The sequence below is a fragment of the Somniosus microcephalus genome, chromosome 12, assembly GCF_052327205.1.
Source record: "Somniosus microcephalus isolate GS21.2 chromosome 12, FLI_Smic_1.0, whole genome shotgun sequence".
NCBI classification, from domain to species: Eukaryota; Metazoa; Chordata; class Chondrichthyes; order Squaliformes; family Somniosidae; genus Somniosus; species Somniosus microcephalus.
Genome location: NC_140998.1, coordinates 213,138,593 through 213,162,717, shown reverse-complemented (window position 1 = coordinate 213,162,717; position 24,125 = coordinate 213,138,593). Strand labels below are relative to the sequence as shown.

Below are 24,125 nucleotides of genomic sequence, written 5' to 3'. Positions count from 1 at the left end.
AAATATCAATGGAAAACAGCTACTACAGCTCTGTCGAAACCTGGGCCTGTACATTGTCAATGGTAGGTTCATAGGAGACCTCCTAGGAAGATCGACCTATTGCTCACCTCTTGGCTGCAGCACAGTAGACTATATGATTACAGACTTAGACCCATCCTCTTTCAGAGCATTCACAGTCAAACCACAAACAACACTATCAGATCACAGTCAAATTACTATGTTCCTCAAAAAGACAGAAACAAACAACATAGAAACACAACCCAGTAAACTGTACAACACCAAAAAATCGTACAGATGGGCCAAAAACGACACGGAAAAATACCAGAAAACAATTAGCAATGCATCAACTCAAGCTCTCTTAGACACCTTTCTGGATAACATATACACTCACAATAAAGAAGGCGTAAACCGGGCAGTTATTAAACTAAACAATATTTTTGATAATTTGGCAACAAATGCAAACTTGAAAGCTCGCAAGAACAAACCCAAAACAAAAAACTATGAAAAATGGTTTGACCGAGATTGCCATAACATGAGGGAAAAACTTAGAAAAATATCAAACCAAAAACACAGACATCCAGAAAACGAGGAATTACGCCTTACTTATTGTCAGACACTAACACAATACAGAAACACACTCAGAACCAAAAAAGAGCAATATATTAAGAATACACTCAGCTCCATGGAGGAATCCATTGATTCCAATTGTTTCTGGGAAAACTTGAAAACACTACACAAAAAACAACACGACGATTTGGCCATTCAAAATGGGGACACATGGGTAAACCACTTTGAAAAATTATACCAGAAAAACACACTAAGACCTGAGCAACACCAAATATGCAAAAAACTGGAAAAGCTAGAAATGGCCATAAAAGATAACCAAAACCCGCTAGACGCCATAATAACAGAAAAAGAACTTCTTGAAAAACTCAAGGACCTGCGACCAGGAAAAGCCTGCGGGACAGACGGCATACTAAACGAGATGATTAAACACACAGACAACAAAATGAAACTGGCTATCCTAAAACTCTTCAATTTGGTTCTGAGTGTCGGTTATTTCCCTGATATCTAGAACAAAGGACTCAACGCCCATATACAAAAGTGGGGACAAAATCGACCCAAACAACTATCGAGGCATCTGTAAACAGTAACCTGGGGAAGGTATTTTGTAGCATCATAAACAAAAGACTTATAAACTTCCTTGAAGAGCACAATGTCTTGAGTAAAAGCCAAATTGGATTCCTGCCAAACTATAGAACATCCGATCATATCTTCACCCTACAGACCCTAATTGACAAACACGTTCACCATAACAAAAGCAAAATCTACGCATGCTTTGTAGATTTCCAGAAGGCTTTTGACTCCATCTGGCATGACGGTTTATTCCTGAAACTTATCGAAAGCGGGGTAGGAGGGAAAACATATGATGTAATTAAATCAATGTATACAAACAACAAATGTGCAGTTAAAATTGGAGACAAACAAACAAAATACTTCCCACAGGGGCGGGGGGTGACGCAGGGCTCGCCAATCTCACCGACACTCTTTAATATTTACATAAATGGATTGGCAAAACTACTTGAACAATCTACAGCACCCGGCCTCACCCTATATGAATCCAAGGTTAAATTCCTCCTCTATGCAGACGACCTGGTTCTGCTGTCACCAACTAAAGAGGGTCTACAGCAGAACCTGGACCTGCTGGAGTTGTACTGCCAGACTTGGGCCCTGACAATAAATCCCCAAAAAACCAAAGTCCTTGTGTTCCAGCAAAGATCCAAACATCAGGGACCCAAAATAAATTTCACAGTAGGAACAACCAAAATTGAACAAACCACTAACTACACATACTTGGGCTTAAAAATCAGTTCTACGGGAAACTTCAAACTGGCTGTGAATGAACTGAAAGAGAAAGCAAGAAGGGCTTTCTATGCCATCAAAAAATCAATCCAAATAGAAATCCCAATTAGCATTTGGCTCAAAATTTTCAAATCAGTAATTGAACCAATTGCACTCTATGGCAGTGAAGTATGGGGACCGCTAACTCAACAAGAATTCGCAAAATGGGACAAACACCCAGTTGAGATCCTACATGCAGAATTCTGTAAAAGTATCCTCCGGACTCAAAGGAAAACAGTAAACAATGCATGCAGGGCGGAACTAGGCCAATATCCATTAATAATCACTATCCAAAAAAGAGCCACCAAATTTTGGAATCACCTACAAATGAGCAATCCCCAATGCTATCACTACGACGCCCTGAAATGCCAAGAGCTGACCATAAAGAAGAATACCCTCAGTCAACTAGTCCTGGGACTCAGTGAAGTAACTACTAACAATACTAACAATAACCAGCCCCAGGACAGTGACAGGGTAACACAAAGAATTCGACCCAACACAATCGTCGCTAAGCAAAAGGAAAAATATCTGACATATTGGGCAGAAACAACAAAAACCCAAAGCAAACTCAATTGCTACTTGGCCCTAAACAGACAATACAACATAGCTGATTACCTGACCATGGTAAAGGATAACAAACTGAGAAGAACCTTGACAAGGTACAGACTTAGCGAACATAGCCTAGCGATCAAAAAAGGCAGACACAGGCAGACCAGGCTGCCAAGAGAAGACAGGATATGCTCTCACTGCAGTCAGGGAGTAGTGGAGACAGAGATGCACTTCCTCACAGCCTGTGGAAAATATCAGGACATCAGGGAGAATTTCTACCGAAAATTCTCACAAATATGCCCTGAATTCAGAAATCTGAATGACAACCAAAAACTCCCATTCCTACTGGGAGAGGAGAGAAGCTGTGTAACACTGGCGGCACACTATGTTACAGCTTGCCATGAACAGAGGGACAACCAGTAAACTAAGAAATGAATATATATAAACAAGGCGAATGTATATTTATACACTCAGGGATATACCTGTTTATACACTGTATGAATAGAACTGCGTTTATGTGTTCTACCATAAATGTATTTTGATGCTTTGGCAACATAAGATGTAACTTATCATGCCAATAAAGCGATTTGAATTGTGAATTGTGAGTGGGCGGGGAAGTGGAGTTGAGGCCAAGATCAGATCAGCCATGATCTTATTGAATAGCGGAGCAGGCTCGAGGGGCCAAACGACCTCCTCCTGCTCCTGCCTTATGTGCTAAGCTCTGGTCACTTGTTCCTCTGACCCTACACTGTCTTTCCGTTTTACCCCCCTCTGTTTCAGAGTCTGGGGGGAAATCTGAAATGGGTGGTGGTGGCAATTATTTTTTCAGCTTAGGAGTGCAGTTCAGGGCTCATAGGGCAGGTACTGTCGATGTCGAACAAACCAGGCAGAATGATGAGGTAGATAAAGGTTGGGGACAGGCTGGTGCGTTGGGTTAGGCAGCGGGCTGAGATTTGGAATATAGGAGCAGGCCATTCAGCCCCTCGCTTCTCGTCCGCCATTTAAACAGATCAAGGTTGATCTGGGAGTGTTTGATGGGACAGTGTAGAGGGAGCTTTACTCTGTATCTAACCCCGTGCTGTACCTGCCCTGGGAGTGTTTGATGGGACAGTGCAGAGGGAGCTTTACTCTGTATCTAACCCGTGCTGTACCTGTCCTGGGAGTGTTTGATGGGACAGTGTAGAGGGAGCTTTACTCTGTATCTAACCCGTGCTGTAGCTGTCCTGGGAGTGTTTGATGGGACAGTGTAGAGGGAGCTTTACTCTGTATCTAACCCGTGCTGTACCTGCCCTGGGAGTGTTTGATGGGGACAGTGTAGAGGGAGCTTTACTCTGTATCTAACCCGTGCTGTACCTGCCCTGGGAGTGTTTGATGGGACAGTGTAGAGGGAGCTTTACTCTGTATCTAACCCTTGTTGTACCCACCCTGGGAGTGTTTGATGGGACAGTGTAGAGGGAGCTTTACTCTGTATCTAACCCGTGCTGTACCTGCCCTTGGAGTGTTTGATGGGACAGTGTAGAGGGAGCTTTACTCTGTATCTAACCCTGTGCTGTACCAGCCCTGGGAGTGTTTGATGCGACAGTGTAGAGGGAGCTTTACTCTCTATCTAACCCCGTGCTGTACCTGCCCTGGGAGTGTTTGATGGGACAGTGTAGAAGGAGCTTTACTCTGTATCTAACCCCGTGCTGTACCTGCCCTGGGAGTGTTTGATGGGACAGTGTAGAGGGAGCTTTACTCTGTATCTAACCCGTGCTGTACCTGCCCTGGGAGTGTTTGATGGGACAGTGTAGAGGGAGCTTTACTCTGTATCTAACCCGTGCTGTACCCGCCCTGGGAGTGTTTGATGGGACAGTGTAGAGGGAGCTTTACTCTGTATCTAACCCGTGCTGTACCTGCCCTGGCAGTGTTTGATGAGGTAGTACAGAGTGTAGAATGGTCTGAACTATGATATGCCCGACGTGAAAGTGCACGTATTGGTCTCCTTATTTAAGGAAGGATGGAAATGCGTTGGAAGCAGTTCAGAGAAGGTTTACTAGACTAATACCTGGAGTGGGCGGGTTGTATTATGAGGAAAGGTTGGACAGGCTAGGCTTGTATCCGCTGGAGTTTAGAAGAGTAAGAGGTGACTTGATTGAAACATATCAGATCCTGAGTGGTCTGGGCAGGGTGGATGTGGAGAGGATGTTTCCTCTTGTGGGAGAATCTAGAACTAGGGGTCACTGTTTAAAAATAAGGGGTCGCCCATTTAAGACAGAGATGAAGAGAAATTTTTTCTCACAGAGGGTGGTGAGTCTTTGGAACTCTCTTCCTCAGAGGGCGGTGGAAGCAGAGTCTTTGAATATTTTTAAGGCGGAGGTAGATCGATTCTTGATAAGCAAGGGGTGAAAGGTTATTGGGGGTAGGCGGGAATGTGGAGTAATCGGATCAGCCGTGATCTTATTGAAAGGCGGAGCAGGTTCGAAGGGCCGAGTGGCCGACTCCTGCTCCTAATTCGTATGTCCGCTGACATTGAGCCCCTGAAATGGGGAAATGATTCCTTTCCCATCACTGATGAGCCTCGGGTTAAGTCATGCAAATCTTTTTTAAAACCAGACAATTAAGTAGTGTTCTATTGATGCCAAGATTGGGCTTTAGCGATGTTGGTGAACGAACGACCGAGGGAGGTGAGGAATTCCAGACTGCGGAGTGGGATTCGGAGACAGTGCGGTGGGTGGTTGAGAACACATCAAACTGCTCCGTAACTCGCCCGCTGGGGTTCAGTTGGTGAAGCAACGGTCCCTGTGCAGACAACAGATGCAGTTACGATCGGGCTTTAGCTCATCCCTCGGCTTTCCATCGAGATGAACCGCACAATTTCTGCTGCCCTGGCCGGCCCCCCACCTCCCACCCTCCAGGAACTTCAGCATGTCCAAAACTCCCGCTGCCCCGTGTCCTAACTCACCCCCGTGTCCTAACTCACACCCAGTCCCCGTTCACCCATCACCGCCCTGTCGCTCGCTCACGTTGGCTCCCGATCCGGCAACGCCTCGAATTCAAAATTCACATTCTTGTATTCAAATCCCTCCTCGCCCCCCTCCCTATCTCTGTAACCTCCTCCAGCCCCTACAACCCTCCCTATCTCTGTAACCTCCTCCAGCCCCGACAACCCTCCCTATCTCTGTAACCTCCTCCAGCCCCTACAACCCTCCCTATCTCTGTAACCTCCTCCAGCCCCTACAACCCTCCCGATCTCTGTAACCTCCTCCAGCCCCTACAACCCTCCCTACCTCTGTAACCTCCTCCAGCCCCTACAACCCTCACTATCTCTGTAACCTCCTCCAGCCCCTACAACCCTCCCTACCTCTGTAACCTCCTCCAGCCCCTACAACCCTCCCTATCTCTGTAACCTCCTCCAGCCCCGACAACCCTCTCTATCTCTGTAACCTCCTCCAGCCCCGACAACCCTCCCGATCTCTGTATCCTCCTCCAGCCCCGACAACCCTCCCTATCTCTGTAACCTCCTCCAGCCCCGACAACCCTCCCTATCTCTGTAACCCCCTCCAGCCCCGAGAACCCTCCTGATCTCTGTAACCCCCTCCAGCCCCGACAACCCTCCCTATCTCTGTAACCTCCTCCAGCCCCTACAACCCTCCCTATCTCTGTAACCTCCTCCAGCCCCTACAACCCTCCCTATCTCTGTAACCTCCTCCAGCCCCAACAACCCTCCCTATCTCTGTAACCTCCTCCAGCCTCTACAACCCTCCCTACCTCTGTAACCTCCTCCAGCCCCTGCAACCCTCCCTATCTCTGTAACCTCCTCCAGCCCCCAAAAAACCCTCCCTATATCTGTAACCTCCTCCAGCCCCTACAACCCTCCCTATCTCTGTAACCTCCCCCAGCCCCTACAACCCTCCCTATCTCTGTAACCTCCACCGGCCCCTACACCCCTCCCTATCTCTGTAACCTCCTCCGGCCCCTACAACCCTCCCTATCTCTGTAACCTCCCCCAGCCCCTACAACCCTCCCTATCTCTGTAACCTCCTCCGGCCCCTACACCCCTCCCTATCTCTGTTACCTCCTCCAGCCCCCTACAACCCTCCCTATCTCTGTAACCTCCTCCAGCCCCTGCACCCCTCCCTATCTCTGTAACCTCCTCCAGCCCCTACAACCCTCCCTATCTCTCTAACCTCCTCCAGCCCCTACAACCCTCGCTATCTCTGTAACCTCCTCCAGCCGCTACAACCCTCCCTATCTCTGTAACCTCCTCCAGCCCCCTACAACCCTCCCTATCTCTGTAACCTCCTCCAGCCCCTACAATCCTCCCTATCTCTGCAACCTCCGCCAGCCCCTACAACCCTCCCTATCTCTGTAACCGCTTCCAGCCCCTACAACCCTCCCTATCTCTGCAACCTCCTCCAGCCCCCTACAACCCTCCCTATCTCTGTAACCTCCTCCAGCCCCCTACAATCCCCCTTATCTCTGTAACCTCCTCCAGCCCCCGACAACCCTTCCTATCTCTGTAACCTCCTCCAAGACTACAACCCTCCCTATCTCTGTAAGCTCCTCCAGCCCCTACAACCCTCCCTATCTCTGTAACCCCCTCCAGCCCCTACAGCCCTCCCTATCTCTGTAACCTCCTCCAGCCCCTACAACCCTCCCTATCTCTGTAACCTCCTACAACCCTCCCTATCTCTCTAACCTCCTCCAGCCCCTACAACCCTCGCTATCTCTGTAACCTCCTCCAGCCCCCTACAACCCTCCCTATCTCTGTAACCTCCTCCAGCCCCTACAATCCTCCCTATCTCTGCAACCTCCTCCAGCCCCTACAACCCTCCCTATCTCTGTAACCGCCTCCAGCCCCTACAACCCTCCCTATCTCTGCAACCTCCTCCAGCCCCTACAACCCTCCCTATCTCTGTAACCTCCTCCAGCCCCTACAACCCTCCCTATCTCTGCAACCTCCTCCAGCCCCGACAACCCTCCCTATCTCTGTAACCTCCTCCAGCCACCTGCAACCCTCCCTATCTCTGTAACCTCCTCCAGCCCCTACAACCCTCGCTATCTCTGTAACCTCCTCCAGCTGCTACAACCCTCCCTATCTCTGTAACCTCCTCCAGCCCCCTACAACCCTCCCTATCTCTGTAACCTCCTCCAGCCCCTACAATCCTCCCTATCTCTGCAACCTCCTCCACCCCCTGCAACCCTCCCTATCTCTGTAACCGCCTCCAGCCCCTACAACCCTCCCTATCTCTGCAACCTCCTCCAGCCCCTACAACCCTCCCTATCTCTGTAACCTCCTCCAGCCTCCTGCAACCCTCCCTATCTCTGTAACCTCCTCCAGCCCCCTACAACCCTCCCTATCTCTGTAACCCCCTCCAGCCCCTACAACCCTCCCTATCTCTGTAACCTCCTCCAGCCCCTACAACCCTCCCTATCTCTGTAACCTCCTCCAGACCCTGCAACCCTCCCTATCTCTGTAACCTCCTCCAGCCCCTACAACTCTCCAAGATCTCTGTAACCTCCTCCAGCCCCTACAGCCCTCCCAGATCTCTGCGATCCTGCAAATGTGGCCTCTTGCCCATCCCCCGATTTTCATGCAGTACTGAGGGAGTGCCGCACTGTCGGAGGGGCAGTACTGAGGGAGTGCCGCACTGTCGGAGGGACAGTACTGAGGGAGCGCTGCACTGTCGGAGGGGCAGTACTGAGAGAGCGCCGCACTGTCGGAGGGGCAGTACTGAGGGAGCGCCACACTGTCGGAGGGGCAGTACTGAGGGAGCGCCACACTGTCGGAGGGGCAGTACTGAGGGAGTGCCGCACTGTCGGAGGGGCAGTACTGAGGGAGCGCCGCACTGTCGGAGGGGCAGTACTGAGGGAGTGCCGCACTGTCGGAGGGGCAGTACTGAGGGAGCGCCGCACTGTCGGAAGTTCTGTCTTTGTGATGAGACGTTAAACCGAGGCCCCGTCTGCCCTCAGGTGGACATAATAGATCCCATGGCCACTATTTCGAAGAAGAGCAGGGGTGTCCTGGTATTTATCCCTCAACTAACATCACTGAAACAGACGATCCGCTCATTGTCGCATTGCTCTTTGTGGGAGCTTGCTGTGCGCAAATTCGCTGCTGCGTTTCCTACATTACAACAGTGACCACACTTCAAAAAGTACTTCATTGGCTGTGAGGCGCTTTGGGACGTATTGAGGTGGTGAAAGGCGCTGGAGAAATGCAAGAGTGGGGGGCGGGGGGTTAAAGCTTTGAACTGCCCCGCCCCCTTTCTTCCGCACTCTTCAGTTTAACTCTTCCCCCCTTCTCCGCAGTTTTCCTGCAGAATAAAGCCAGGCGGGAGGACTTCTGCCCTCGGAACCTCAAGAAGATGCACGCGGTCATCGACAAGCTGATGTTGCACTCGCACCTCAAGTACAAAGGTATTGCGTCACGCGGTGGCTGTACGGCACCGGCTCTCCCGCGGCTTTGCTCCCAGTCAGTCGGGCGCTCTGCCCTTCTGTAATGGCAACACTGCCGAACCAGTAATGGGGGCACAGCAGCAGAGAGACTTGGGCGCTTCTGCTCATTTTAGTCCCGTTCGCCCATCACCCCTGTGCTCGCTGACCTACACTGGGCTCCCGGTTAAGCAGCGCCTCGATTTCAAAATTCTCATCCTTGTTTTCAAATCCCTCCCACGGCCTCCTCGCCCACCCTCCCTATCTCTGTAATCTCCTCCAGCCCAACCACCCCCCCGAGATATCTGCGCTCCTCTAATTCTGGCCTCTTGCGCATCCCCCGATTTCCATCGCTCCACCATTGGCGGCCGTGCCTTCAGCCGCCTGGGCCCCGAGCTCTGGAATTCCCTCCCTAAACCTCTCCGCCTCTCTCTCCTCCTTTAAGACGCTCCTTAAAACCGACCTCTTTGACCCAGCTTTTGGTCGCCTGTCCTAATATTTCCTTATGTGGATCGATGTCAAATTTTTTGTCTTAAAATACTGCTGTGCAGCACCGTGGGCCATTTTACTACGTTAAAGGCGCTATATAACTACAAGCTGTTGTTGTTGAACCCCATTATAAATCACTGAGGAGCTAAACACGCTTAAAATCACTAAGGAGATGGTACTCAGTAAAATAATGGGACTTAAGGCGGATAAATCCCCCGGCCCTGATGGCCTACATCCTAGGGTCTTGAGAGAAGTGGCGGTAGGGATTGTGGATGCATTGGTGATTATTTTCCAGAACTCCCTGGACTCAGGAAAGGTCCCGGCAGATTGGAAAACTGCTAATGTAACACCCTTATTTAAGAAGGGAAGTAGACAAAAAGCTGGAAACTATAGACCAGTTAGCCTAACATCTGTGGTTGGCAAAATGTTGGAGTCCATTACTAAGGAAACAGTATCAGAGCATTTGGATAAACATAACTTAATAGGACAGAGTCAGCATGGTTTTACGAAGGGGAAGAAGTCATGTTTGACAAATTTGCTCAAATTCTTTGAGGATGTAACATACAGGGTGGATAAAGGGGAACCAGTGGATGTAGTGTATTTGGACTTCCAAAAGGCATTTGACAAGGTTCCGCACAAAAGATTACTGATCAAGATAAAAAATCACGGGATTGGGGGTAATATACTGGCATGGGTGGAAGATTGGCTATCTAACAGAAAACAAAGAGTTGGGATAAATGGTTCGTTCTCGGGCTGGCAATCAGTAACTAGTGGTGTTCCGCAGGGGTCAGTGCTGGGACCCCAACTCTTTACAATCTATATTAACGATTTGGAGGAAGGGACCGAGTGCAACATATCCAAGTTTGCCGACGATACAAAGATGGGAGGGAAAGCAGTGAGTGAGGAGGACATAAAAAACCTGCAAAAGGACATAGACAGGCTAAGTGAGTGGGCAGACATTTGGCAGATGCAATATAATGTTGGAAAGTGTGAGGTTATGCACTTTGGCAGAAAAAATCAAAGAGCAAGTTATTATCTAAATGGAGAGAAACTGCAAAGTGCTACAGTACAAAGGGATCTGGGGGTCCTGGTACATGAAACACAAAAAGTTAGTATGCAGGTGCAGCAGGTGATCAGGAAGGCCAATGGAATCTTGGCTTTTATTGCAAGGGGGATGGAGTATAAAAACAGGGAAGTCTTGCTGCAGTTATACAGGGTATTGGTGAGGCCACACCTGGAATACTGCATACAGTTTTGGTTTCCATATTTAAGAAAAGATATACTTGCTCTCGAGGCGGTTCAGAGAAGGTTCACTCGGTTGATTCCAGAGATGAGGGGGTTGACGTATGAGGAAAGGTTGAATAGGTTGGGACTCTACTCATTGGAGTTCAGAAGAATGAGAGGCGATCTTATCGAAACATTTAAGATTGTGAGGGGGCTTGATCGGGTGGATGCGGTGAGGATGTTTCCACTGATGGGTGAGACTAGAACTAGGGGGCATAATCTTAGAATAAGGGGCTGCCCTTTCAAAACTGAGATGAGGAGAAACTTCTTCACTCAGAGGGTAGTAAATCTATGGAATTTGCTACCCCAGAGAGCTGTGGAAGCTGCAACATTAAATAAATTTAAAATGGAGATAGACATTTTCCTAGCAGATAAGGGAATTAGGGGTTACGGGGAGAGGGCAGGGAAGTGGGCGTGAGTCCAGATTCAGATCAGCCATGATCCTGTTGTCTGGCGGAGCAGGCCCGAGGGGCCGTATGGCCTACTCCTGCTCCTATTTCTTATGTTCTTATGTTAACCAAGTTATATGGAGACCAGAATAATGCACAATGCTCCAAGTCTGGTGTAACCAAGGTATAGGGAGACCAGATCTGTGCACAGTGCTCCAAGTGTGGTCTAACCAAGGTATATGGAGACCAGAACTGTGCACAGTGCTCCACGTGTGGTCTAACCAAGGTATATGGAGACCAGAACTGTGCACAGTGCTCCAAGTGTGGTCTAACCAAGGTATATGGAGACCAGAACTGTGCACAGTGCTCCAAGTGTGGTCTAACCAAGGTATATGGAGACCAGAACTGTGCACAGTGCTCCAAGTGTGGTCTAACCAAGGTATATGGAGACCAGAACTGTGCACAGTGCTCCAAGTGTGGTCTAACCTGTTAGATCCGTGTATCTTAATGTTGTGTCCATCAATAATCCGACAACAGACTGCAGGGAACGATTCAACAGGTGTTTACTAAATATACAGATCACTACTCAGGGTTTATATACAGGTGTGGTCACTGCCGGTACTACAGTATACAGGAGCTGTAAAAAGTAGTTCTCTCCCTTAAAGGTACATACATTACAATTCCTCCCCTTTTAGATTAACAGTACCATAACACTCATTTAACAATTAAATATCAAACTAATTACAATTAACACTTTTAATATGCAACATTAGCTGAAAATAGTCTATTTATAAATTCAGTCTTTGGGGAGGCTTCCTGATCCTTTCTGGATAATGCCTTTCCCGAGTGTCTTGCTCTTGGTGCGGAGGCGATTCTGGCCCCCTGTCATCGGTTGGTTCATCAGCTTCCGATGCTACTGTTTCTGGGGTAGATGCTACCTGTACGTCGGGTTCATCACCAGGTACGTATGGGCGAGGCATGGGGTTGACTTGTTCCTGTGACTCTAGGATCTGGTCAGCATGGCGTCTCACGATGCTCTCCCCAACGTCCACTGTGTACATTGGTGGGCCCTGCCGTGTGCATATCGTTCCTGGCTGCCATTTTTCTGTTCGGTAGTCGCGGGCCAAGACCAGTTGCCCTACATTGAAGCTCCTTGTTGGCTTCTCATGGATGTGCTGGAGTTGCTTACTCTCAACATCTCTTCGTACGTTTGGTCTGATCAAATCCAGGCGAGATCTTAACCTTCAGTTAAAGAACATCATGGCTGGGGCCTGGTTGGGGACTGCATGTGTCGCATTCCGGTAGGCGAACAGGAAATTGTCCACCTTGTGCTGCAGCGGAATGTTGTCATTGTACATAGCCTTTATTGCCTTCTTAAAGGTTTGTACGAACCTCTCAGCCAATCCATTTGTGGCTGGATGATACGGGGCGGATGTGTAATGCCTTACCCCATTCTTTTTCAAGAACCTCCGGAACTCTTCGGACACAAACTGTGGTCCGTTGTCGGAGCAAATCTGTTCTGGCAAGCCATTCCTGGCAAAAATGGTCCGTAGGACTGCAATAGTTTTCTCCGTCGTGGTGGAGGACATTTTGATGACCTCAGGCCATTTCGAGTGCGCATCCACGGCTATTAAAAACATTGAGTCCATGAATGGACCAGCAAAATCAATATGCACCTGTTGCCATGGAGATGAGGGCCACTCCCATGGGTGTAGAGGGGCATGTGGTGGTGCATTTTGGACCTTCTGGCATCCTGAGCAGCTCTTTGTCAGGTCCTCGATTTGCTGATCGATCCCCGGCCACCACACATAAGCCCTAGCAAGGCTTTTCATTTTCACCCCTCCCAGATGACCTTCGTGAAGCTCATTGAGCACTCTCTCCCTTAACTTGGGTGGAATTACCACTCGGGATCCACACATCAAGGTCCCCTGGCATTCTGACAGCTGTTCTCTTCTGGATGAGATTGCTGGCAACAGTGAGTCGCCATGTGCTGGCCATCCCTTCACCGTCAAATCATATACCCGAGACAGTGTCGGGTCATTTCGGGTCTCCTTCTCTATACCAGCGTTAGTTGCTGGCAAGCATTCAATTATAGTCGAACGAAATATTTCGACAGGATCCACTGCTGGTGCTTCCTCCGCAGTAGGCAGTGTCAGGCGTGATAGCCCATCAGCGTTTCCATGCTGTTTCGTGCCCTTATACTCGATTTCATATTGGTGCGCCCCTAGAAAAAGGGACCATCTTTGAAGCCGTTGCACAGTCGTCACCGGAACGCCCTTCTTTGGATTAAAGATGGAGACAAGTGGTTGGTGGTCAGTCAGCAAGGTGAACTTCTGCCTGTGCAGATAGTGATTGAACTTTTTCACTCCCCACACTAGGCTGAGGGCCTCCCTGTCAATCTGGGCGTAGTTACGCTCGGCTGAGGTTAGTGATTGTGACGCAAAGGCTACTGGCCTCTCTGAGCCGTCCGAGAATTTGTGCGTGACGCATCACATGCCAACCGAATTGGTAATGCCGGGTTGTAATGGGCCAATACCTCTTTCGATGTGATTAGTGTTTTGCTCTTCTGGAAAGCTCGTCTACATTCGTCACTCCACTTCCATGGCACCCCAGTTTGCAGTAGGGTGTTCAGTGGGTGTAGTATTGCAGACAAATTTGGCAAGAACTTATGGTAGTAGTTTACCAGCCCGAGGAACGACCTCAGTTGTGACACATTTTCTGGCGCTGGAGCCTTGACTACTGCCTCAATCTTCTCTGGGGACTTATGTAACCCCTCTTTATCGATAACGTGGCCACAATACGAGATCTGTTTTCTAAAAAACTTGCATTTGGGGCGGTTAGCTCGGAGCCCATATTCCTGCAATCTAGTGAGCACCTGCTCCAGTTTGGCAAGGTGATCACGGTCATTTTCACCCGTGACCAGGATGTCGTCCAAATAACACTGGGTCCCTGGGATCCCTTGCAGGACTTGTTCCATTGCCCTCTGCCAAATAGCCGGAGCTGATGCTACCCCGAATACCAGCCGGTTGTATTGGTAGAGACCTTTATGGGTGTTGATTGTGAGGTATTTTTTTGATGCTTCTTCTACCTCCATTTGCAGATACGCCTGGGCCAGATCAACCTTAGTGAAGCGTTTCCCTCCAGATAGCGAGGCGAAAATATCTTCAATCCACGGAAGTGGATATTGTACGGTGTGAAGGACCGGGTTCACTGTTACCTTAAAGTCCCCACAGATGCGAACCTTCCTTGGTTCCCCAGGTGTGTTGCTCAACGACTTTTTCATCACAGGGACGATGGGTGTAGCCCACTCGCTCCAGTCTACCTTGGACAGTACACGTGAACGTTCCAGACTCTCCAGCTCTGCTTCGACGGCTGGGTGGATCGCATAAGGTCTGGCCTTAAAAAAATTTTGGGCTTGCGTTTTCTTCAATTTTAATCGTCGCTGGCATGCCTTTTAGTGTTCCGAGTCCTTGCTGGAACACTTCTTTCGCGTCAGTTAGGATCTTTGACAGTCGCCCAGGTGTGACGTCGTCATCCCTTTTGTCAGCCACAGTCAGTGCTTGTATGGAATGCCAATCTAGCTGTATCTTCCGGATCCATTCACGTCCTAGTAGTGGTGGTCCTCCATCTGGCAATACATATAGGTCCATTTTTGGTGTTTCCTTGCCGTTATATATAACGTTCACCCTTATTTTTCCTTTGAGGTAGACTTTTTGCCCCGCGTACGTCTTCAAGACAATCTTTGTATCTCTCAAGGGTATATGTGAGAATAGCCGCTTGTAGTCCCTTCGGTTTATGACTGTTAGGGCTGATCCTGTGTCCAATTCCATTTTCACTTGGACTCCGGCTATCTTGAGCGTGACCCAGATAGTTTGGTGATCCTCCGTTTTGATCACATTATGTAGTTTCAGACAACCCAGCTCCTTGCTTCCGGAGTCTGTATCACTCTTCTGTTCATCTGAACTACTCTCCGTCACCTTATGTACCTTCTTGTACTTCTCCTGTGGAGAATTCTTGCTGCTGGTTTTCTTTCCCGACCTGCAGACTCTTGCTATGTGTCCTACTTTTCCACACTGTCTGCACACTTTGTCCTTGAACCAACAATCCTTCTGGTCGTGTGTTGTTCTGCCGCAGCGATAGCACTTCACTGTTCCGTATGACATTTCATTTGTGCCATATTCTTGCGGTCTCCGTTGTATCTCTGCAGCGCCCCGTGCTGCTGCTTCGTGTGATACTGCAATGCTGAAAGCCTTGTCCAGCGTAAGATCCTTTTCTGATAGAAGCCGTTTCTGGGTTCCTTCACTTTGAAGCCCACACACAAACTTGTCCCTTAAAGTATCTGCTAGTCCTGTTCCAAACTGGCAGTGTTTCGATAGCTTGCGCAGTTCCGTTAAATACTCAGCATTACTTTCATCTTTATGCTTGTTCCTTTTGTGAAACTTAAATCTTTCTGCTATCAGCAGCGGTGTGGGGTTTAAGTGGTCCTGTAGAATTGACACTATATTTTCAAAACCTTTTCTACTGGCTTCTCTGGGGTTACTAGGTTTCGCAGTAAGCCATACGTTTTTGCACCCATTGAATTCAACAATACCAGCGCTTTCTTGTCATCTGGCACTTCATTCGCCTTGCAGTATACTTCTATGCGTTCGACATATGTCGTCCAATCTTCGACTTCATTGTCGAACGCTGTGATACTGCCACTCTTCGGCATTTTTGGGTGTGGTTAGACTGGCTTAAAATGGCGTCTCCCGCGCTTTCCTTTCTTCCCCGCTGCGGCTTAAAATGGCATCTCCCACGCTGCTGCCAACGCCGCTCTCGGCGGTCCTCGTGGCAAATGGCGACGCCCTGTGGGTTTCGTGCGCTGGTCCTGCAGTGCTGCCAACGCCGCTCTCTGCGGTCCTCGTGGCAATGGAAGCGCCTCGCGTTTTCCTGCGCGCCTCTCTCCCCCGTTGACGCTGCTCGGCCCTTGAACACCGGCTACGCTCTGCTCTCTCTCGTCTCTCTCACCCGTTGACGCTGCTCGGTCCTGAACACCGGCTGCGCCCTGTGCGCTCAGCCCTCTCTCTCTCCCCCGTCGACGCTGCTCGGCCTTTTTCTGTGCCGCTTGGTCGGGCTCCAGTCCGTCGCTGTCCAGGAAGGGTCTGCGCAGTACCTGTTGCCAGCCCGTTTCGCTGGACCACCGTGACTGGAAAGCCAAGCCTGGCTCTCGACAGCCTCCCCTGCGATGCTCAAATCTCTGCTGGATGACTGGGCGGTTGCCCGTGGTCGACGCCCGTGCTTCTGGACTCGACCTTCTTCCACTGTTCTCCAGGAGCGAAACCCTGGGAGGTGATGCAGAGTTGCAGGTAGGTTTGAATCTGCCACGTCGCCAATGTTAGATCCGTGTATCTTAATGTTGTGTCCTTCAATAATCAGACAACAGACTGCAGGGAACGATTCAACAGGTGTTTACTGAATGAGGGTTACTCTAGAACAACTGTACAGATCACTACTCAGGGTTTATATACAGGTGTGGTCACTGCCGGTACTACAGTATACAGGAGCTGTAAAAATTAGTTCTCTCCCTTAAAGGTACATACATTACATAACCAAGGCATACAAAGACCAGAACAGTGCACAGTGCTCCAAGTGTGGTCTATCCAAGGTATATGGAGACCGGTACTGTGAATGGTGCTCCAAGTGTGGTCTAACCAAGGTATATAGAGACCAGAACTGTGCACAGTGCCCCAAGTGTGGTCTAACCAAGGTATATGGAGACCAGAACTGTGCACAGTGCTCCAACTGTGGTCTCACCGAGGTATATGGAGACCAGAACTGTGCACACTGCTCCAAGTGTGGTCTAACCAAGGTATACGGAGACCAGAACTGTGCACACTGCTCCAAGTGTGGTCTAACCAAGGTATATGGAGACCAGAACTGTGCACGGTGCTCCAAGTGTGGTCTAACCAAGGTATATGGAGACCAGAACTGTGCACAGTGCTCCAAGTGTGGTCTAACCAAGGTATATGGAGACCAGAACTGTGCACAGTGCTCCACGTGTGGTCTAACCAAGGTATATTGGACCAGAACTGTGCACACTGCTCCAAGTGTGGTCTAACCAAGGTATATGGAGACCAGAATTGTGCACAGTGCTCCAAGTGTGGTCTAACCAAGGTATACAGGGACCAGAACTGTGCACAGTGCTCCGTGTGTGGTCTAACCAAGGTATATGGAGACCAGAACTGTGCACAGTGCTCCAAGTGTGGTCTAACCAAGGTATATGGAGACCAGAACTGTGCACAGTGCTCCAAGTGTGGTCTAACCAAGGTATATGCAGACCAGAACTGTGCACAGTGCTCCAAGTGTGGTCTCACCGAGGTATATGGAGACCAGAACTGTGCACAGTGCTCCAAGCATGGTCTAACCAAGGTATATGGAGACCAGAACTGTGCACAGTGTTCCAAGTGTGGTCTAACCAAGGTATATGGAGACCAGAACTGTGCACAGTGCTCCAAGTGTGGTCTAACCAAGGTATACGGAGACCAGAACTGTGCACGGTGCTCCAACTGTGGTCTAACCAAGGTATATGGAGACCAGAACTGTGCACGGTGCTCCAAGTGTGGTCTAACCAAGGTATATGTAGACCAGAACTGTGCACAGTGCTCCAAGTGTGGTCTAACCAAGGTATACGGAGACCAGAACTGTGCACAGTGCTCCATGTTTGTAAACTCTTTTAGACTGATATGTACAGTTCAATACCCTTTTGTCCTTTGCCGTGATTGTTTTTCTCCTCTCCGGCTTTCTCTCTGTGCTGTTGCACTAGGTGCTCTCTCCATGTTGGACTGCAATATATTTCCCGGTTTGAGCAGCGACTTCATAGAGACAGAGGTCAACTTGTTTCTACTTCCTGCGATGGAGAGTGAGGTGGAGGAGAACCTGTCCAGGGCCGGTAAGGTTACCATTACCGGGCCGTTCAAACCCGACTCGAATGGGAGGAAAGGTCATCGCAGCATGGGTTAGATACAGAGTAAAGCTCCCTCTACACTGTCCCATCAAACACTCCCAGGGCAGGTACAGCACGGGTTAGATACAGAGTAAAGGTCCCTCTCCACCGTCCTGTCAAACACTCCCAGGGCAGGTACAGCACGGGGTTAGATACAGAGTAAAGCTCCCTCGACACTGTCCCATCAAACACTCCCAGGGCAGGTACAGCACGGGTTAGATACAGAGTAAAGCTCCCTCTACACTGTCCCATCAAACACACCCAGGGCAGGTACAGCACGGGTTAGATACAGAGTAAAGCTCCCTCTACACTGTCCCATCAAACACTCCCAGGGCAGGTACAGCACGGGGTTAGATACAGAGTACAGCTCCCTCTACACTGTCCCATCAAACACTCCCAGGGCAGGTACAGCACAGGGTTAGATACAGAGTAAAGCTCCCTCTATACTGTCCCATCAAACACTCCCAGGGCAGGTACAGCACGGGTTAGATACAGAGTAAAACTCCCTCTACACTGTCCCATCAAACACTCCCAGGGCAGGTACAGCACGGGTTAGATACAGAGTAAAGCTCCCTCTATACTGTCCCATCAAACACTCCCAGGGTCGGGTATATCATGAGCTGAAGACTGTACAATTTCCCGGAAATGTGTCTGACCCTCTCATCTAACAAAGGCGACTCACAATGCATCTTTGTCGCATTTTCCCGTTTCACACACTAGGCTGTCTGAGGGAGATTGCTCATTCAGTGCCAGATGAGAGGTGGCTCCTTGCTGTCGGCTCCTTATATATAGGATTCTTGAAACCTACATTGTCAGCAATAACTGTGGGTAGCACTCTTTCTCTCTCACCTGTGAGTCAGAAGGTTGTGGGTTCTAGCCCCATTCCATAGAGCCCCATAATCTAGGCTGACACTCCCAGTGCAGTACTGAGGGAGCGCTGCACTGTCGGAGGGGCAGTAGTGAGGGAGTTCCGCACTGTCGGAGGGGCAGTACTGAGGGAGCGCCGCACTGTCGGAGGGGCAGTAGTGAGGGAGTTCCGCACTGTCGGAGGGGCAGTACTGAGGGAGCGCCGCACTGTCGGAGGGTCCGTCTTTCGGATGAGATTGCGCTATTTTGAAGAAGAGCAGGGGGACTCCTCCCCGGTGTCCTGGGGCCAATATTCATCCACTAAAAAAAACCAGATCCTCTGGTGTTTATCACATTGCTGTTTGTGGGAGCTTGCTGTGTGCAAATTGGCTGCCGCGTTTCCTACATTACAACAGTGACCTCCACATTGGGGACCGCCTGAGGTGGTGAAAGTGGCTAAATAAATGCAAGTCTTTCTATCGCACCTGCGCACTGATCCGAGGTGTGTTAGGCGGGGCGGGGGCCTGGGAGAATAACACCGATCGCAAGTTGCTGTGAAAGTTCGAAAGCAGTTCGCACAACTCTGTCAGCAGGAGCGTGTGAAAGAGGCTCATGCTCCCGTTAGACAGATCTACTACAGAGGGCAGCCAGCCAAGGGAAACACAGTGGTTGTAAAATATCAGAACAGACCGTCTCCTTGGGACATGTTATTGCTGACTCTGTCACCAATAAACTTATTGGCACCTCACAGCGAGGGCAGAGCCAGCCACACTAAAGTTCACTCGTAATTCTAGAGCAGTCTCCCCTCCTCCAGGAAACAGAGGGATTCAATGAGCATCACATTCACTGCGACTTCATACGGCTGGTGTTGGGAAAGGAGAAATCTTGCATTTCTCCAGCGCCTTTCGCCACCTCAGGACGTCCCAAAGTGCTTCACAGCCAATGAAGGACTTTTTTTTGAAGTGTTGTCACTGTTGTAATGTAGGAAACGCAGCGGCCAATTTGCGCACAGCAAGCTCCCACAAACAGCAATGTGATAATGACCCAGATCATCTGTTTCTGAGCGATGTTGGTGGAGGGATAAATATTGGCGGAGGGATAAATATTGGCCCCAGGACACCGGGGAGAACTCCCCGCTGCTCTTCTTCGGAATAGTGGCCATGGGATCTTTTACGTCCGCCTGAGAGGGCAGATGGGGCCCTCGTTGTAACGTCTCATCCGAAAGACGGCACCTCCGTCAGTGTGGTGCTCCCTCAGTACTGCCCCCTCCGACAGTGCGGCGCTCCCTCAGTACTGCCCCTTCCGACAGTGCGGTGCTCCCTCAGTACTGCCCCCTCCGACAGTGCGGTGCTCCCTCAGTACTGCCCCTCCCACAGTGCAGTGCTCCCTCAGTACTGACCCTCCGACAGTGCGGCGCTCCCTCAGTACTGCCCCTCCCACAGTGCAGCGCTCCCTCAGTACTAACCCTCCAACAGTGCGGCGCTCCCTCAGTACCGCCCCTCCGACAGTGCGGCGCTCCCTCAGTACTGCCCCTCCGACAGTGCGGCGCTCCCTCAGTACTGCCCCTCCAACAGTGCGTCGCTCCCTCAGTACTGCCTCTCAGACAGTGCGGCACTCCCTCAGTACTGCCCCTCCGACAGTGCGGCGCTCCCTCAGTACTGCCCCTCCGACAGTGCGGCGCTCTCTCAGTACTGCCTCTCCGACAGTGCGGCGCTCCCTCAGTACTGCCCCTCCGACAGTGCGGTGCTCCCTCAGTACTGCCCCTCCGACAGTGCAGCGCTCCCTCAGTACTACCCCTCCGACAGTGCGGCACTCCCTCAGTACTGCCCCTCCGACAGTGCGGCGCTCTCTCAGTACTGCCTCTCCGACAGTGCGGCGCTCCCTCAGTACTGCCCCTCCGACAGTGCGGTGCTCCCTCAGTACTGCCCCTCCGACAGTGCGGCGCTCCCTCAGTACTGCACTGGGAGTGTCAACCTAGATTGTTGTGCTCAAGTCTCTGGAGTGGGACTCGAACCCACGACCTTCTGACTCGGAGGCGAGCGTGCGACCCATGGCTGACGCTTAACTTGCATTAATATAGTGCCGTTCATGATCTCGGGATGCCCCAAAGGGTTAGATGCAGAGGAAAGCGCCCTCTGCGGTGACCTTTGGGCCTCGTCCTGAAATAGCGCTTTCTCAGGCCTCAAGTGTGGCATTGATCCACTCTCCACCCCTGCGGCCCCGGGCGGAGTTAGCTTGTCAGTCGGCGCCACGTTTTGTGGCCTGGACTAGAACGCACGTGAAACTCCTTGTACGTTGGTCTTTCAGAGCCCGCAGGCGGGAGATCCTTCAATGGCCAATTGGGCGTGTATTTGAATCGGAGGCGATGGGGGTACAGAAGCTGGGGTGTTGGAAAACTTCTTCAAAGAGCCAGTACAGGCACGATGGGCCGAATGGCGGCCTCCTGTGCGATTAGATTCTGTGATCGCCATGCCGCCACTCTGGGAGATACCGTTGTCGTGACGTACCGTTGTCGTGACGGTTCTGCAATTCTCTCTCTCTCTCTCTCTCCCTATTTGCTAACGCTCGGGCTTGCTTTGTTCACAGGGGCCGGAGGGATGTCCTTGTTCTCGTTCCTCCCTGGTTACAAGGGTCACCCCAGCTTCCAGTCCCTGGTCAGTAAGCTGAGGAGCCAGATCCTGTCCATGTCGAGGCCGCAGCTCTCGCACACCATCCTCACCGAGAAAAACTGGTAGGCAAAGCTCAAAGCGCCTGAACTTGATCGAAAGACACCATTCGGCCCATCTGGTTTGTGCTCCACACCAGCCTCCTCCCACCCCTCTTCATCTCACCCCATCAACACCAGCCTCCTCCCACCCCTCTTCATCTCACCCCATCAACACCAGCCTCCTCCCACCCCTCTTCATCTCACCCCATCAACACCAGCCTCCTCCCACCCCTCTTCATCTCACCCCATCAACACCAGCCTCCTCCCACCCCTCTTCATCTCACCCCATCAACACCAGCCTCCTCCCACCCCTCTTCATCTCACCCCATCAACACCAGCCTCCTCCCACCCCTCTTCATCTCACCCCATCAACACCAGCCTCCTCCCACCCCTCTTCATCTCACCCCATCAACACCAGCCTCCTCCCACCCCTCTTCATCTCACCCCATCCACACCAGCCTCCTCCCACCCCTCTTCATCTCACCCCATCCACACCAGCCTCCTCCCACCCCTCTTCATCTCACCCCATCACCATATCCTTCTATTCCTTTCTCCCTCATGTGTTTATCCAGCTTCCCCTTAAATGTATCTCTGCTCTTCGCCTCGACCACTCCCTGTGGTAGCGAGTTCCCCATTCTCACCACTCTCTGGGGAAAGAAGTTTCTCCTGAATTCCCTGTTGGATTTATCAGTGACTGTCTTATATTGACGGCCCCTAGTTCTGGTCTCGCCCACAAGTGGAAACATCCTCTCTACCTCTACCCTATCGAACAACTTTCAGAATTTGACTGAGCTCTGCTGTACCGATCAATCGGGATTGGAACTGTACGCAGCTCTGGTCTCCATATTCTAAAATCGATATAGAGGCACTGGAGAAGGTGAAAAATAAAAGATTCACAAGGATGACAGCAGAACTGAGAGGTTCTACCCACCAGGAAAGGCTGAACTGACTGGGGCTCTTTTCCCTAGAAAAGAGAAGGGTGAGGGGTGACCTGATCGAGGTCTTTCAGATTACGATGTAGTTCGATAGGGTAGATGTAGAGAAGATGTTTCCACTTGTGGGCGAGACCAGAACTAGGAGCCGTCGATATAAGACAGTCACTAATAAATCCAATAGTGAATTCAGGAGAAACTTCTTTACCCAGAGAGAGGTGAGAATGGGGAACTCGCTACCACAGGGAGTGGTTGAGGCGAAGAGCAGAGATACATTTAAGGGGAAGCTGGATAAACACACGAGGGAGAAAGGAATAGAAGGATATGTTGATGGGGGGAGATGAAGAGGGGTGGGAGGAGGCTGGTGTTGATGGGGTGAGATGAAGAGGGGTGGGAGGAGGCTAATGTTGATGGGGTGAGATGAAGAGGGGTGGGAGGAGGCTGGTGTTGATGGGGTGAGATGAAGAGGGGTGGGAGGAGGCTGGTGTTGAAGGGGTGAGATCAAGAGTGGTGGGAGGGGGCTGGTGTTGAAGGGGTGAGATGAAGAGGGGTGGGAGGAGGCTGGTGTTGATGGGGTGAGATGAAGAGGGGTGGGAGGAGGCTGGTGTGGACGGAGTGAGATGAAGAGGGGTGGGAGGAGGCTGGTGTTGATGGGGTGAGATGAAGAGGGGTGGGAGGAGGCTGGTGTTGATGGGGTGAGATGAAGAGGGGTGGGAGGAGGCTGGTGTTGATGGGGTGAGATGAAGAGGGGTGGGAGGAGGCTGGTGTTGATGGGGTGAGATGAAGAGGGGTGGGAGGAGGCTGGTGTTGACGGAGTGAGATGAAGAGGGGTGGGAGGAGGCTGGTGTTGACGGAGTGAGATGATGAGGGGTGGGAGGAGGCTGGTGTTGACGGAGTGAGATGAAGAGGGGTGGGAGGAGGCTGGTGTTGACGGAGTGAGATGATGAGGGGTGGGAGGAGGCAGGTGTTGACGGAGTGAGATGATGAGGGGTTCTTACTGGTGTCTTGGGACCAATATTTAACCCTCAACTAACATCTCTAAAACAGATGATCTGGTCATAGCTGTTTGTGGGAGCTTGCTGTGCGCAAATTGGCAATTTCTGACATTACAACAGTGAGCACACTGCAAAAAGTACTTCATTGGCTGTGAAGCACTTTGGGATGTCCTGAGATGGTGAAAGGCGCTATATAAATGCAAGTCTGTCTTCCTCAGGCTTCACTACGCTGCTCGGATCTGGGACGGTGTGAAGAAATCCTCCGCTCTCTCGGAATACAGCCGCCTGTTGTCCTAGGCCACCCTCGCGTCTGGAGCGCGCGGCCGGCGGAGGAAGGCCCGAGGTTGAACCACCACCTGCACGGGGTCGGTCGAGGAGCGCCCAGTGTAATTACACCACCTTTGAGCGCCGCCCGACGCAACACGTACCCTCCCAGTTTTAACTTTTTTTGTCTTTGTCAAGTTAAGTCCGTTCCCGTCGGTTTCGAGGGAGCGTTTGGAGGCGGGCTGGAGCTCTGGCACAACCGACCCCTGTTGAGTCGCTGTCTGGCGGTTTTGGACGATACCTGTTAGCTTCAGGGCCCCCCCAACCCAGGACAGTCAGGTTGAACCAAGAACTGCTTGATACTTGACCGCA

At 50.8% G+C, this 24,125-nt stretch overlaps 1 protein-coding gene across 1 annotated transcript in view; it reads left to right on the top strand.

The window, feature by feature from the left end:
- smg9 (SMG9 nonsense mediated mRNA decay factor) overlaps positions 1 to 24,125 on the top strand; it is an 81,542-nt gene that overhangs the window by 56,584 nt on the left and 833 nt on the right. Inside the window, 4 exon segments of the mRNA XM_086004023.1 lie at positions 8,743 to 8,850; positions 17,830 to 17,955; positions 21,442 to 21,586; positions 23,708 to 24,125. The exon segment at positions 23,708 to 24,125 is cut by the window's right edge and continues 833 nt beyond it. Of these exon segments, the coding sequence (XP_085860149.1) occupies positions 8,743 to 8,850; positions 17,830 to 17,955; positions 21,442 to 21,586; positions 23,708 to 23,786 (458 nt within the window). The 3' untranslated portion in view covers positions 23,787 to 24,125.